This window comes from Tetrao urogallus (assembly GCF_951394365.1).
Source record: "Tetrao urogallus genome assembly, chromosome: 11".
Lineage (NCBI taxonomy): Eukaryota > Metazoa > Chordata > Aves > Galliformes > Phasianidae > Tetrao > Tetrao urogallus.
In genome coordinates this window covers 16,746,728-16,762,005 of record NC_136824.1, presented here as the reverse complement: position 1 = coordinate 16,762,005, position 15,278 = coordinate 16,746,728, and the positions used below count along the sequence as shown (strand labels likewise).

General features: G+C 40.3%; 1 protein-coding gene across 1 annotated transcript in view; it reads left to right on the top strand.

The window, feature by feature from the left end:
• Positions 1-15,278, top strand: part of ACSBG1 (acyl-CoA synthetase bubblegum family member 1) — a gene marked incomplete at both ends in the record, with an annotated part of 75,411 nt that overhangs the window by 49,915 nt on the left and 10,218 nt on the right. Inside the window, 2 exons of the mRNA XM_079540799.1 lie at positions 637-671; positions 11,374-11,485. Coding sequence (XP_079396925.1) covers positions 637-671; positions 11,374-11,485 — 147 coding nt within the window. The remainder of the gene's footprint in view (positions 1-636; positions 672-11,373; positions 11,486-15,278) is intronic.

Sequence of the window (15,278 nt, the reverse complement as noted above, 5' to 3'; positions counted from 1 at the left end):
GACTGTTGTGCTTTTGCAACACCTGGTAATATAGCCTGTTTAGTGACGTGTAGAAATACACAAAGTGCAAAATATTTCAGTGCTCAAATCGCCGTTGGCTTGTGAAGTGCCAGTTCTCCTAGCAAAACTCTGACGTTGGTAAGGAGTGATTTAAGTAAGTGTGAATTGCAGAGTCCAAGTTACAAGGTAGTTTTCTTAATCTGTTCGTTATTTATTGTGTTCTAGATCTGTTTGTAGAATATTTTTCACCTATATTTTACTTATTTTAATTTTTCTTCTGATCATTTCACATTGGTGGAATGTTTCAGCAGACTGAATTGTAGAATCATAGAATGGCCTGGGTTGAAAAGGACCTCAAAGATCATCTTGTTGTCCAACTAATTGCAAACAAACTGCATGTTTTTTTCTCCAGGAATTCCACTCTAGGTATATAATTTTTCCTGACAGCCCCATCCTTAGAATATTTTCATTATTTTATAGCATCTGCTGCTTTCTGAATCAAAGCTAGATGGTAAAGAAATGGCATCTTTAATGTTTTTTTCTGCCAGATCTGAGTTTCCTTCCAAAAATATTAAAAAGTAATGATTTGCGCTTTCAGTATTCCTATCATACAGTAACACCTGTTGTGTTTTACAGGACTGCACGTTCTTCACTAGGAAAGAAATCCTTCGGTAAGTGAGTTCTATTAAATTTTTCTTCATAATCCATGTGGAAAAAGCTAAACCTTTCTTTCTGACTAGTGAGGAAGCTGGTTATTTTGAATAAGTGAATGAGTGTAGCATTGGACTTGGGATACATGCATAATATGTAAATGTATGTAAGGAAAAAGATGTTAATGTCTGTACCATAGGTTTTTCTAGGGATAGGCAGAGAAGCTGTGACTGTATGAGAGGAATGCACTGCTCTTCTGCTCAGGTGTGAAGTGAGGGCTTGTTCTTCAGTCAGTGTGGGCTTTGGTATGGGCCCCAGCATGAGAAAAACTGGTGGAACATAAGCACTGAGATGTGTCCTCTGCTTTGTTTCTGTAGGAACTCTCTCTTTAGTCAGCTGCTAAGGCTGGGATTGCAGTTAAGCAGTTGTGGGTCTCAGTGCTTGAAGTACACAGCATTGCTTTGTTTCACTTGTGATGGACTGGGTCAAACCTAAATCATTCCTGTCTGTCTGTGCTGACTTCTTGCCTTGGAGCCTGCCATAGATTCTTGATCTTCTAACCTTCAGACTAAGGATGTGTGCAAGTACATCATAGGCTTTTTCCTGTCAATCCACTCGTATTTTTGTTTTCCCTGAGGATTTTTGCCCTAATAAGGAGGGAGGATGAATCTGTGGCTTCAGACCTAGGAGCTCACAGTGTTCCAGGACTCAGATTTGAATCGTTTCTGAGATGTAAGAGGTATCAGGGAAACAGCTTTTGTTTTCATAAACACTGGGAACTTCTCTCAAGTCAAAAATGGATGTGGTCTACGTGAGAAATGTTCTCTGCCTTAGCTCTGTTGGCATAAGCCTCTGTAAGACATTCAGTAATTCTGTCAAGGCAAAAAGTAATGGTATGATATTAGATGGGATGATTTATTTTTTCATGGGGGGAAAAAAGCAGGTGATATTTGAATTAGTTTCTGGCATATTTTGTTCTCATTGCTCACAAAGAAGCACTTGCTTCTGGTCCATGGACAGCATCTGAGCAGTAGGAAGATAGCAATGCCAGGGCTGAGTTTGGTCTGTGTCCTTTCATCTAATTGTTATGGTTCAAAATTAAGTGCAGCGTTGTTTCAAGTCAGGTTATAATGTGACTGAACTAGTCAGAGCTTTGTGGTGGGCCTAAATACGAGTTTAATGCAGGCTGGCCCCACCAGAGAGACTGGTCTCAAAGCAAGTCAAGGCTTCACAGGCATGGGTAACTGTACCAGGGAGGTGACTTCTTTAACCAAGCTTTCCTTAGCTGCAAACCTCCAGGAACGGCACACAATTGCTAGCTATAAAGAGGTGTCACGCTGTGTTTTTGTACCCTACAAAAGGCCTGCAGCTCAAATAACCACGAGTGGCCGTTGTGTGTTCTGTCAGGGCTGAAACGTTAGTTCTGCTTAAAGAACACTGACTTTGACAGCAGCAGAATTTGTCATCATAGTTGTCTGAAACAGCAGTTGTGTGTCAGGGATATTCCTGTAGTGTCATTAGTTGGATACTGAATAAAAGATGTCCACGTGTAGCCACCAAATCTCAGATACACACGTTATACAGCCAGGAAAAAAAACCAACCAAACAGAAATGGTTTAGTCTTGCTTTCTGTGCACTTTCTAACACTGAAAGAAACCAGAAAATACTCTTCTTCTGTTTCACGTGAGCAGCTCATTATACAGCTTATGAAAGAAATTAACCAGGACTGAATAAATGAAAATTGCTTTGCATTTCTCTAATTCCCTTTGAAGTCTAAACTGAAAACAAACCAACAACCAACACAATGTAATAAGCAGTTATTAATACTTGTATTCATACCCTGTTCCAGTGAGGGAAATAATTACAAACTAAGGATGTTAGCTTGCCAGTTTAGCTCGGATTTGTCACTTGTGTTTGGTCTGTCAGGGCATTTGGACCCTTCCAAGGGAAGCAATTAGCAAAGTGGGACACTGTGCCATCTTTCGTTCAGGGATTGTTCTCTTTGTTCTTGTTTGGGAGAGAAATATTGAAATGGATACCCTGAAAGTGGAATTGATTTCTGCTGCAAGGAGGTAGCTACGTTTTTGGTGTTTGTACAGCTAACACACATCTAGAGAAGAAAAATCTGCACGGATGGAGATCTAAAGTGTGTGTAGCACAGGCCTGACTTAAAGAATATGATTTAAAATACGGCTAATTTTCTAGCAAGAATGCAGTGTTGTCAGGGTGAGAATGGATGCAGAACTGTAAAATGATTATGATAGAGGGGAAGTAAGGAATCAAGCATCTCCCCAGCAGATGTAATTAGGAAACTGCTGAATCTGAACAGGCAGACTTTGTCACATCTGGAAAACTGCGTTTCCAAACTGTAAATTTGAGCCATTGTGAGCAGCTGAGAAAATACATAGAGTGTACTTTGAAGGAGACACTGGATTTCAGGAGAAGTTGTTCCAAAGTTAGGAAAAAAAGACAAGTCACTGTATGATGGCTAACAGGAGTTCATGGCATTGGCCAAAGCTGGCTTTGAACTGGGAAGTCAGAAAGAAATATTACTCTGTTTGGTTCTGCTTTTTTTTTTTTTTCTGGGTTGCAGTGGATAAAAAAATATTTGTTACCATTGCACAGCTCTGACAAGCAGGTAAAAGCTGGCAGAAATGAAGAGAGATTTCCTTATGGAAATGGCATAAGTGTTTTACATACATTCTGGAATTTGGTGCACGGTGTGACATGTTGGCCTTTGATCTCAAGGCACTGAATGTCTCAGGACGTTGTAGAAATAGCAGGTATAAATGAACTGAATTTGCAGATGTTGTGGTATTGTGGACTGTATGTCCTTCAGAACTGTGTGATTTGAAACAGCATTCACAGATAAATAATTTGTGATTTGTGTTTTTTAAATCCTTGCCTTGCAAGTGTGTCAGAGTAGAGGACGTCGCTGATTCATAGGACTTGCAGAAGAGGGAAGCAGCACAAAGCTGTGGAAAAGATTCTCCTGCTACTTAAGAACGAGATTTTTTTTATCTCAAAAAGCCTGTCTGGGTGAGGTAGGGGCTAAGGAATTGAAAACTATTTTTTACGTTCTTACTCTGTTACTCGTCTGTGTGCAACCAAGCACCCTGACAAACTGCCCCTTTAATTTGTCTGTTATACCCAGACCTCATATTTTGGTGCCCTTTAAGTGTGAGGAGAATACTCCCTTTGTTTAGGTTGCAAGTTCTGCCTGGTAAGGATAATTGAAGCTATTTATTCCTACAGAATGCTAAAACTGATCTTAGTTGTAGGTTTTGCATCCTGTTGCAGTGCAAACACTGGTCTGCATACTTTGTGAGGCTCACAGTATCTGAGAAATGTCACTGTCACCTGATAGACCTGGTCATTTAAATAGACCAGCTAAAACACAGTCAAGTGTTGACTGTGGCAAGTGGTGTTTGATTTAAAATAACACTGACAGGCTGTAATGAGCACTGGTTTTCTAAAAGGCAAAGAAATGTCAATAAATAGCCTTGTGTTGCTGTTTTTCTCTGTTCACTAATGTCCAGAGTGTATGGATGATACAAATTGTAATGCCCTCTCCTAATTTGTTGTGAAATACAAATGCAGCTTCTTCCAATAAGAACATATAACTCTCTTTGACTTGAGTACCATGAAAGCCTAATAGATTGTATAAGTGAAGCTGTAAGGAAAACATCTATTCCCTGGGAAGAGAACAAAGCATGCACTTAGACTCAATTATGTGATTTTTGTTAGGCCAAAGGAAACCTCCTTCTTATGGACTGTGTATGGGGGATAAGGGAGCCTTTGGCTGCATGATTGTGCAGTATTGTGCAAAAAAAAAGTGGGAAAAAATCTGCTTAAGAGAAACTGTGCAACCTCAGAATATTATCTGTGAAAAACAGATATTCTTGGGGTAAGAGATCAGGTTAATGGATGGTGGATAATAGATGCTCTGTTTCCAAAGTACTATATACCAAAGTGGATATTAATGTTTGATGTAGAGTGCTTAGAAGTATTAAGTCATGGGAGTAATTCTGAAAAAGCATGAAGCTGTGAGAGGAGGAACAGTCACTTGGAATCGCTACGTTTCCTCTTCTGCCTTATCCTCATAGTGTGATGTATCTGCTTATTGAGAAGCTCTATACGTGATCAGTTTATGATAGGGCAGATATAACCGCAACTGACTGCATTATTGTGCTAAGTATGAGCTGTGGCTTGCCGTCTAAGGGTGGAGTAGAATCGAGAGGTGTTTTGGCATGGGCTAAATTCTCTGGGTGGGAATAAAAGGGTTTATAACCCCTCAATAATTGGCACTTATTGATTTGTCATATGCTGCAATTTAGAAAGCAAGTAAGTACTGCTGTGCCTTTCATTATGCACTGCAGGATGCTTTCAGATGTGGCATGAAGGAAATGCAGATCCAAGGTTATTTAGTCTGAACTGAATTTCTAGTGCAGCTGCTGAGTTCAGTGAGTTGATCCAGCAAGGAGTAATCTTGCCAAAGAAAAGCTAATAGTTTTTTTGGCTGAAATGAGCCTCCCTGGCTGGCTGGCTCACCACCTATTCCTGTGAGTATTAGTGATGACCCAAAAGAAGGGGCACAGTTGTTTAGATGGGCGTGAAGGAATAAGTACTGCGGCTCCAATTTAGATGAATTTAATCTCATGTAAAACAGCATGACACTGCAATTAGGTGAAATAGGCTAAGTGGTTTTATCCTTCCCTCCCTGGGGAAAAATAGCCTCTGAGAAAACCCAAACAACAATAAATCTCTTTCTTTTTTTTTTTTTTTTGGCTGGTTTAGTGAGCTGAAACTGCTTTCTGATAGGTGAGTGCTAGAGCAAGAAAATGCAGCTGAAAATGAGGAAAGGAGAGGAGAGCTGGACTCTGCATTTCTGTGCAAGAGAGATGTTAGATTGACTTAGGATAGGACTTTGGTACTATGATCAACTTCTGAGCATATAAATGCAGGTTGCTGTCGGGGGGCTCTGGACATGTTCTCCTGATTGAAAAACCAGGTGTGGAAAGCAAAGCAGTATGTTTATAAACTATCAGCAAACAGAACAGCTCATGAATATAAGCTGAGAAGGAAATAAGCACCACGGAACAGCAGTCTAGGAGGTGAAGAAAACCCAGTATGGGCTGCAGAAGTAGCAAACGTGGCTGGTGGAAGAGAAAAGCCATACGCTGTTATTGGTGTTTCAGGTGACTGTTTATCACCAGAAAATCTAAATACACTCCTTGGGAAGTGCTTCCCACAACCCATTGGATAGCACTTGTGAGCCCAGGACAAAAGGATGCTAAAGACTGGTGGGTAACATAGAGATATTTGTGTCACTACTGAGAGTGTATTATCTCAGATACTTGGGGGACAGCTGACAAATGTTTAGAACCTTACTAACTTTTTTGATAGGTACATGCTAGGGCTTTGAAAACATGCTCCTCTGTTGCTCAGAATGTGGAAATTAGGCCAGAACTTCAGGGCACAACTTCAACATACAGACAGACTCCAGAACAGCGGCTCAGCTCTGGGATGCCTAGAACGTAATGCATGCTCAGAAGCAGCCACTGTGAATTTGCTGAAAGCAGATCTCCTTCATGAGTGGCTACTCTTGTGGATAAGAGAGAACAAACAAATGCAACATATCTTTATTGTGGTAAAGGATGATTGTATATTCCTGCACGTGTCAGTTCTTCCCTGCCTCTGTTGTGTAAGTGCACTAACTTCTTGGCTAAGGTACATGTGAATGTATTTTTTCAAAAATCCTAAACAACATTGAGCAGAAGTGAATCAGACCCTGAAGATCAACCTTACAAAATCATATATATATGTAAAATTAGCAACAAGTTGAACTGATATTCAAGCAGTGAAGTGCTATCAGTAGATAGGAGAAAAAGTTGCAAATGTGGAATGCAACGTAACTGCCTGTTGTACGTAAGGTTTGTGACAGTGGGATTAGTTGGTATAATTAAATTTTAAAAATAAATATCCCCCCATACCATTTAAAGTAAATAAGGAGAAGGGAGAAATTCCATTCCAGCTGGCATCTTTGGGACCTCAGTAGTTGGCACTATTGTTCAAAAAAGATTTGTTGTACTGGAAAAGATCCATTGGGGAGGGGGAGGGAAAGAGGCTTAGGAAAAAAATCCAAAACAAGCAAACAAAAAAGCCCACCACACTACATTCATAGCAGCAATTCATCTGTTTGCTTAACATGCTTGTCTTGTGGTTGTACATGGGAACAAGTAGTTAAGTTGTCTCCTACAAGGCAGTGTTTCTCTTCCTCAGTTTTGTGGACCAGATTTTCTAGCAGCCAACCTATAACTCCAGTATTAATGCTTGCCTGCTAGCCAGCCCATATGGTTCTGTTTCTCCCTCTAGACTAGTACGATTTGGCAAGTACCAAAGCATTCAGACCCTGATTTCTTGGGCGTCTGTTCTAGCCCAAAAGCACAAATTCTGTCAACTAGAGTTGTTTTATAGTTTGAGGCTGCCTTATCCTAGCTAGACAGCTGCTGGAGGAATACGGCACTAAATCACCAAGTTGGGCACCAGCTGCCCAGTTTTACAGAAGAGCATTTGTAATTCTGTTGCATTGTTCTCTCTGCCTGTTCCTTGGCATGTCTTTGAAGAGAAAAAGGTGAGGTTCAGAGAAGCCAGTCTGCCCATCCAGATATGCTGGATTTTAAATCTGAAACCTGCCTGACAGTTAAGTTGGGAAGATAAGCAGAGGTTTCCTCCAAGTGTCTGCAAAACCTTCCTTATAAGGGAGTGGGATAAGGGATACGAAAAAGGGCTTGAGATGCATCTCCCCTTTGGAGCAGGCTGCTGTGCAGATGGAGGGAGAGGCTGGAACACAGCTTACGCAATCCTAACACATCCTGTCTTTCAAAAAGTTTGGGCTCTACGTAAAGAAGGGGTTTGCTGAGAGGATGAAGTTTGAGGGAGCTTTACACCATTGGGAATCTTCTAAATGTGTCTAAGAGACTACATGCAGAAGAACATACATCCTGAAGCTGCTGTTGATCTTGTTAATTATGTTTCTATTCCTGTTGTTAAGCTTGTTTAGCCCCCCGAATGACACACATCTAGGCCATTCTTTATGACCTACACCTTTTGTGTCATAAAGTTTTCCTTTATAATACTTCAGTCACGTTGCACCTGGTTTGCTAGGCACAGGTGAGAATAACTCATTTTCAGTACTGACCTGTATGGAGCCTGTAGCACTGTGTTCAGTTCTGGGCTCTCCAGTACAGGAGGGGAGTGGAACAGACTGGGGACAGCTGGGCAAAGTGCCTCCTGCACAATGGAGGGACTGGAGAGCCTCTCTTATGAGGGAAGTCAGAGCAGGGCTCATTTCAGCTAGCCAAGAGGATGCTTGGGGGAATCTTGTCCATGTGTGCTGATACTTGAGGAGAGGATGGGAAGAAAGTAGAACCAGACTTTCCCCTGTGATGCTCGGTGGTGACAGGACAAGAAACACTGAGCTTTATATAGTTGTGTGAATGCTTTTACTCTTACATGTATTGAAAGACAAAGTCTTCCTAATGACTACATCTTTTAGAATAAATTTATTGGTATAAGCTATGCCCAAAGACATTTCTCATGCAGAATTTTTTATTTTACTGCAGGTGTTTTTGGAGGATATTTATTTAGTATTGGCTTGAGTGAATTTGTACTGCTTCATTTTGCATTGCAGAGATGAAAGAGCACCTGACATTAATTAAAAGCTGGCAGAAGGGGAGAAAATACAGTGGGAAAGGTCTCAAGGGTTGAGATAAAGACAGGGACATGGCTCACCAATAATCGTCATGGGCAAAACAGAGTGAGCATAAAGAGATTCATGTAATTCATTGGCAACTCCTACTGAGATAATGAGAGGCCATGAGATAATAAAAGCAAACTGAAAACACCTTCACCCCCTTCCATCTTCCCCTACCTCCCACTGAGCAGTGAAGGGGAACAGGGGCAGCAGCCAGTTTATAACACTTCTCTGCTGCTCCTTCCCTCTCATTTTCCTCCCTGCTCCATCAGTCCTTCCCACGGGATGCTGCCTTTCCCCAACAGATTCTGTGTGGCCCACAGGCCACAGCTCTTCAAGCCCTGCTCTCTAACATGGCTCTGTACCCTGGATCCTGATCTTCAGGAACAGTGTGGTCCAGCATGGATCTCCACAGGCAGCAGCTCCCCCAGACCTGGTGCTCCAACGTGGGCTCCTCTCCATGGACTGCAGCTACAGCCCAGGACCTGCTCTTGTGCAGAGGCTTTCTGTGGTCTGAGTTCTCCTTCAGAGCTCATCTGCTGCTGCATGTGGAGATCAGCTCTGTGTGGTGTCCATAGGCTTCAAGGCAACAGCCTGCTAGTGTGTGTATCCTGGCAATTTGCATCACCAGGGCACTATAGCATCAATTGTAAATAAGTTCCCATCTCTGTCTTTTCTTCAGCACGATGCATTCTTCCCTGCAGTCTGTGCAGTGCTGTCTTAAATGCAGTTGCTTTTGCTCATAGCAGCTGTTTTCAGAGGGGCTGAGTGCAGGGCCATGGAGAGGCTCATCAGTGCTGCTCTGGTCTCTGAAGCACTGAGTTCCTGCATATTGCCAGGAGCTGTTCTACAACTCTTCTGTGTAACCCTTCTATCTGAACAAGAGGCAGTAGCTTTGATTTTGGTGGAAATTCTTTTATTCCATTCTCTACAGTTGATTTCTGGGCCAGGTCAACCCACAACTCCTCTGATCTACTTGGACAGTCTGCTGGCACTCTTGGCTCTGTTTCGTTGCGCCAGTGAAGCTGCACTGCTATTTATTTTCTGTGAATATGCAAAAGCAATCCAGAAGTTAGTCTTTTGGGTGGTATTATTAAAGTTGAGTGTGCGTTGAATACATTCATGTTGTTTTAGCATTAAATAGAATAGATACATTCCTGAATGAAATTCTTTCTTCTTCGTAACATAAATCAAGTGGCCAGTACTGTGGAGGCAGCTCTACACTTGGTGAGATGTTACATTAAATACATTAGGTTCTGAAGGCCGCTTTAAAGCCTCTGCTTACTTCCTTCTAATCAGTGAGCCATTACAAGCTTTTGTCTGTTGTTTTCAGCACAGAGTTCTCATTACACAAGTAGCTTCCCTGTACCTTAACACACCCAGTGGTGACCTTGGGGACAATTAGACTTTCTCTCCAAGATCAGTAGCAAATTAATTTGATATAAATGCACAAGCAGCATTAGTGTTGCAACTGTGTGAGCTCCCTCAAGGAGCTGTGGAACTTCTCTATTTTCATCAATTCCTTGAAACTTAGTTTCCTAAGAGTTAGTGCTTATGCTAGAGAGATGGGTCAGTGGGAAGACCTGAAATGCCTGCAAGAGCAGATCAGTAGTTTGGGTTTGGGCTGAATTCATTTGTTAGCAGTTTGTTAGGGAATCATGGCTTTAACTCCAGAGTTTAGTACATTAAGCTTAAACATACACCAATATCTGAAGGAACAGGGCATCATCTGCCTGTTAAAACGTTTTACAATGTTAACAATCTCTTCTTATTCTCATCTGTGGATGGAAAACACTAGTAAATGCTACCAGGTTTTCCTCTGCATTCTCAGTGCAGAGTTACCTGTCTTGACAACAAAGGGAGCACATCCAGAAATGGGAAAGTAATGATGCAGGCATCCACAAGAATTCCTAGAAGCAGGTAGTGCAGAATTTGTAGTCATCGCAAGGGCAGGGAGGCTGGTTGCAGACTCTGGGCTTATGAATATACATAATGGTCTGTTTATGGTAAATGGCAGCCTTTCCAACCTGTTTGTATTTAAATAGCACTGTAAAACCTTACATTGCTCCTCTGATAAGATGTAACTGTTTCTGTGACTAGGGCAGAGAGCCAAAGCCACTTTGTTTTTATCAGATATGCTTCCTGTTCAGGGACACGCTGAGTGAAAGAACACAAAGCCTTTCCCTGCCAGGTCACTATTACTTATGAATTCAGATTGTCATCTGAAGTGCTGTCTGCTTCTGTAAGAACAGAAGAAACAGAAACAGAAGAAAGTTAGAGCTGTTGGCACAGGGGTTTAATGGCAAACCATTTCCAGTTAGAAATTGATGTTACTGAGGGATGTGTCAGAACAATAGTGCACACAGTGCCTATCAGTGCAGCTCCTGGGAGGTGGCTCTTGGGGCTGGTTCCCATATTGGTCATGGTACTTGCTCTGTCCAAGTGTGAGAGCAATATCACCAATGGATTGCTTGAAAGCTAAACTAACACTACATTTAACTACATGATGTATATCTTTCTCAGATCTCCAAAGGAGGCTGTGGGATTCCTGTTGTTTTTCTATCAGTTACTCACATTGAGTTATGCTGGATACTGCATCAAAGCTTTTCAAAAAGATGGAAATTTGGCAGGTTTAGCATTGTATGCTTAAAAAGAAACAATTAGCTGGATTTGTGTCTGATTGCTGAGACTGAATGTTAGGAAATGGTTCTTCATGAAGAGAGTGTATGGACCTTGGAGCATGCTCCTTAGGGAAGTAGTCACTGCATCAAGCCTGATGGGGTTCAGGGAGTGTTCAAATGATGCTCTCAGAAAGATGGTTGGATTTTGGGTGGTTCTGTGTGAAGCCAGGAGTTAGTGATCCTTGTGGATCCCTTCCATCTCACATTACTCTATGATTCCATGATTCTGTACCATATGAATTGAATTGTTTATTGAAGTTGGCTTTTTTTTCTACTTGTTTACAGGTTGCATGGCCGGTACCATGAAATGGCACCAAACGTTGTGCCCATGGACTATACAAAGGATCCTGATGTTAAACTACCTATGCAGCTTATAATAAACATGCCTGAGCTAAAGGTAAGGCTTCTGATTGCTTACAAACTGCGGCTTGTTAGCTCTGTAAATTGACTGCCAGAGGTTTTGCGATTGAATTTGGTGCCTTGAAACAGTGTGGCAACCAAGGTCTTTCCTTTGCTGTTACTGTACTAGGGCGTAGCCAGGCACAGAAATGGGAAAATATTTAGGTGGATGTTTCTCTTGCATAGATAGTTGGAACAGAATGTAAAGGAAATGAGGAGGAAATGAAACTATGTTTTATACTCTTTTCCACCTTGTATATAGTGTCCTTTAGAAGCCAGTGGGTTTGACTGGCTTGTTTTGCTAATGATTCCCTTACTGGCATTGCTTAGTTTAAGAATATAATGGGTATGTACTTCTTTGTTGTTTAAATACTTACAGAAATGGAACCTATGATGTGATACAGGCTTTTCCTAGAATTTATAAAATGTTTCTTTCATCAATTGGTTGAGAGCTGTGCAGCCGTTGAACTCCCAAAGCTATGTAGCTCCTAAGGCTGAACAGTCCAGCTCTGGGTTGGTTTCTTACCAGCTGTTTGCATCGTCTGTGTCCTTGACACACTCAGTGTCCTTGACTGCCAGGGGTATCAGTGTAATTCTGTCCTCTGCAGCTTACAGAGCTGACCTTCCTAGCTCATCTTAATGAAATGAATGACGTTTAATAAATCATGTAGGTGCTGGAGTTTAAACAAAAATTATGCTCTGTCCATTATGTTGCTCTGTGTGAAGTAGAAACGGGATAGTTAGTAGCGTAATTCTAGGTTTGTTTATTAATGAGATGCTAATAGCAGCTACAGCATTCCATAAACCATTCGTTTCCAACGTTGTGTGTGCAAATGTGTTGAAATATCTATTAAAGACCCTAAGTTATGTGCCTGTGTAGTTAATGAAGAAGAAACTGCATCCGGAGAAGTAATTATGGACTTTGAAAATAGATGGTATAAAGATCTTGCTGAAATGTTCTTTTCAGTTCATCAATGCGTAAAATATCTGATTGAACATTAACTGTTCAGATATCATATAAATATTTCAAAAATTTTATATAACACAAATTTTTGCTTGCTTTTTTTCTTATACAAATAAAGAAATTAGGCAAATCTGGAAAAGTCTGCAGTACTTTGCAAAGGTACCCTGTATTTTACCTACCTCAAACTGAATCCCAAGTGGAGATTGCAACACCAATTTCTAAGCTGATTATCCAGAATTACATTGTTTAAAATGTAATTAGACATCTAAATCAGGAGCCTGAGGGAAGTTCTAGCACAAGCATACTTAATTGGGCCCATCGGCTCTATGATGATGCATATTGTTAAATAGGTAATGGAGCTAAAAGTTGGGAATTGCAAGGCTTTCTCTAAGCCTTCTTTTTCCTCATAGGATTCAGCTGAATAATAATAGCAGGTGAACAAAAAGAGAGCAATTATGTACTACTTTTCAAAAGGACAAGGAGGTATTTCATGAAGTTGTCAGGTAGATGGCTGACACAGCACATGAAAATATCGAGGAACTCATTACCACGAGACATTCTGGAGACAGCATGAATGTCATAAAAAATGATTTGAGTGCTTTTATAGAGCAGGATTCCACAGTTGCTGATAAGTTTTATGATTTGTATGTGGTCTCTAACTCTGGAAGTCTCCCAGATATCCATTGCACTCGCCTTTCTGAAAACGCTTTCCCTTATCTGCTATGGTTCCCAGTTAGAATTAGGCTGGTGATCTGGATGAACTGATATTTATGATAGTTGCTGTGTTCTACTTTTTTTTTCTTCCCCTTAGAGGCAATCCATAGACCAGATGAATTTATTTTTAAGGTCCCTATGAGATTTGTCTGAGATTATTTAATTAAAAGGACTTACTCGTAGCAATAAGCAAGAGCCAATTAGATGATGCTTACCAGCTAGGACAAAATGAAGATTATTTTTGTTGAAATAGGATTATTTACTGAAGTGCTGACATGTTGAATGGGCAGACATATATGAAAGTGTAAATTAGTATACAGTATCACAAATAACTAATGGTCTTACCTGTGTGAATGTAAAGTAATTGGATTTTTCCAATTTATCCTGGCAGGATAAAATAGCCTGTGCTTCACAGCACTGTGGGAGTACCTTGATTGTATTAAGCCAGCTAGCCAGCTATTTTTGCTTATACTTGAATATTGCATTTTTGTCTTTGTAATTAAAATCCATCTTCCTTAAGGGGTTTTGATTCACTCACCCACTGTTGCAAGTAGTTTTATCTCTCTTTAGCAGGTCATGTCTTATTCACTGCTTTAGTGTCTTAGGTGTTTGTACCGGTGCTTCTGGTGTGGAAGATCACTGTTTCTGAAGTTTTATTTTATTACTGAGCCTGAATCTCTAGGACATTGGTAATGCAATATGAACTGCTCTGCCTCGGTTATGTAGCTCTTATGAAGCCCTTAACTGCCAGATGGCCAGTATTTGCTTTGTGAGAAATCCAGACAGGTTGATTTCAGCCTTCAGTTCAGAAAAGACAGTGAATAGTGATAATCACACATGTGGTTTTATTTGCTTTACTGATGTAGGATCAGACACTTAGGAAACCATTGATTCCATGAAAACATTAACTGCTATGTTTGCAGGACAGCAGAATGTTTAAACTGAGATAGAAAATGTAAGTTTTGTTTTGAACCATAATTCGATTTTCAGATACAAGAGCGTATCTTGCTGCCATAGCAAACATAGGTGGTAAAGGGAACAGATTAAAGAAGTGTATTTAAAGTGGATCAAAATTGATCTTCATGCACCCCTTCAAGTCTGTGAAGCTTTCTGATCCAGCTTTAGAATACATCATGAGGGAAATTGAACTTGATTTTATGCCAGCAACAGGACAAAATTTGCTGTCACATTTAATAATTCTCTCACAGATCTCAAGAGATGTGGAAGACTTCAGAAATATTGCTGATTAACCACTCATTTCAGGAACAGAGTTTGTAAGAGTTCATAGTGAGCTTGTTTCCAGTAAAATAACAGTCAAATGAAGATAATAGATCTTACTTCCCTCCCCTGCCCCACCATGTCTTTCAAGATATTATCAGTACGGGATTTTAAAATGCCAGCAAGGTTATCAGCCATAAACCTGCACCAGCTGTGGTCACTATGGATTTTACTACTTCCTATACAGATGAGGAGAAAGAAGTCTTTCATGCAGAGTTCATTTTCCAAGCAATGTGGTTATTTACTGTAGTTAATAAGGGAAAAAAAAAGTCCTTAACCTTTCCAACTTTTCCAGACTGCTAAACAAATTGTTAGTGTTGGTTCTTGAGTAAGTTCTCATCAAGACAAAGACTAAAATGATGTTTGAATCCCAAAATAGAAACAAACAAACTAAATGTCTATTGAATTTTAATAAAATTAGTGATAATTTCAATGCACCTGGCTTTTTTCATATGCACATTACACTTCTAGTTACTGGCAGTGTTCAGCTCAATACCACTGCAGATTCTGACAAATGGATAGAATCAATAATGCACTTTTCTAAATTAGATTCTGCTAGTATAAAGAAGCATCTTTACTTCACGCATTAATGTTTTGAGCCAGGGTGAATTTAAATATGATACCTATGTTTCAAAGAAGAACTTACTTAAATTGGTAATGAATTTTTCACTAATTCATGGTTCTTAAGTTGAAAGTCAGGGCAAGCGATAAATAAGTAAAGAAGGGGCAGATACTTTAAGTTGATTAGGTCTACCATTACACTGAAGTTAGCAGATCTAGTTTACTCCAACTGTTTTGTTGTAGTTTCTGTTCTCTAATTTTGACCATTGTGGTT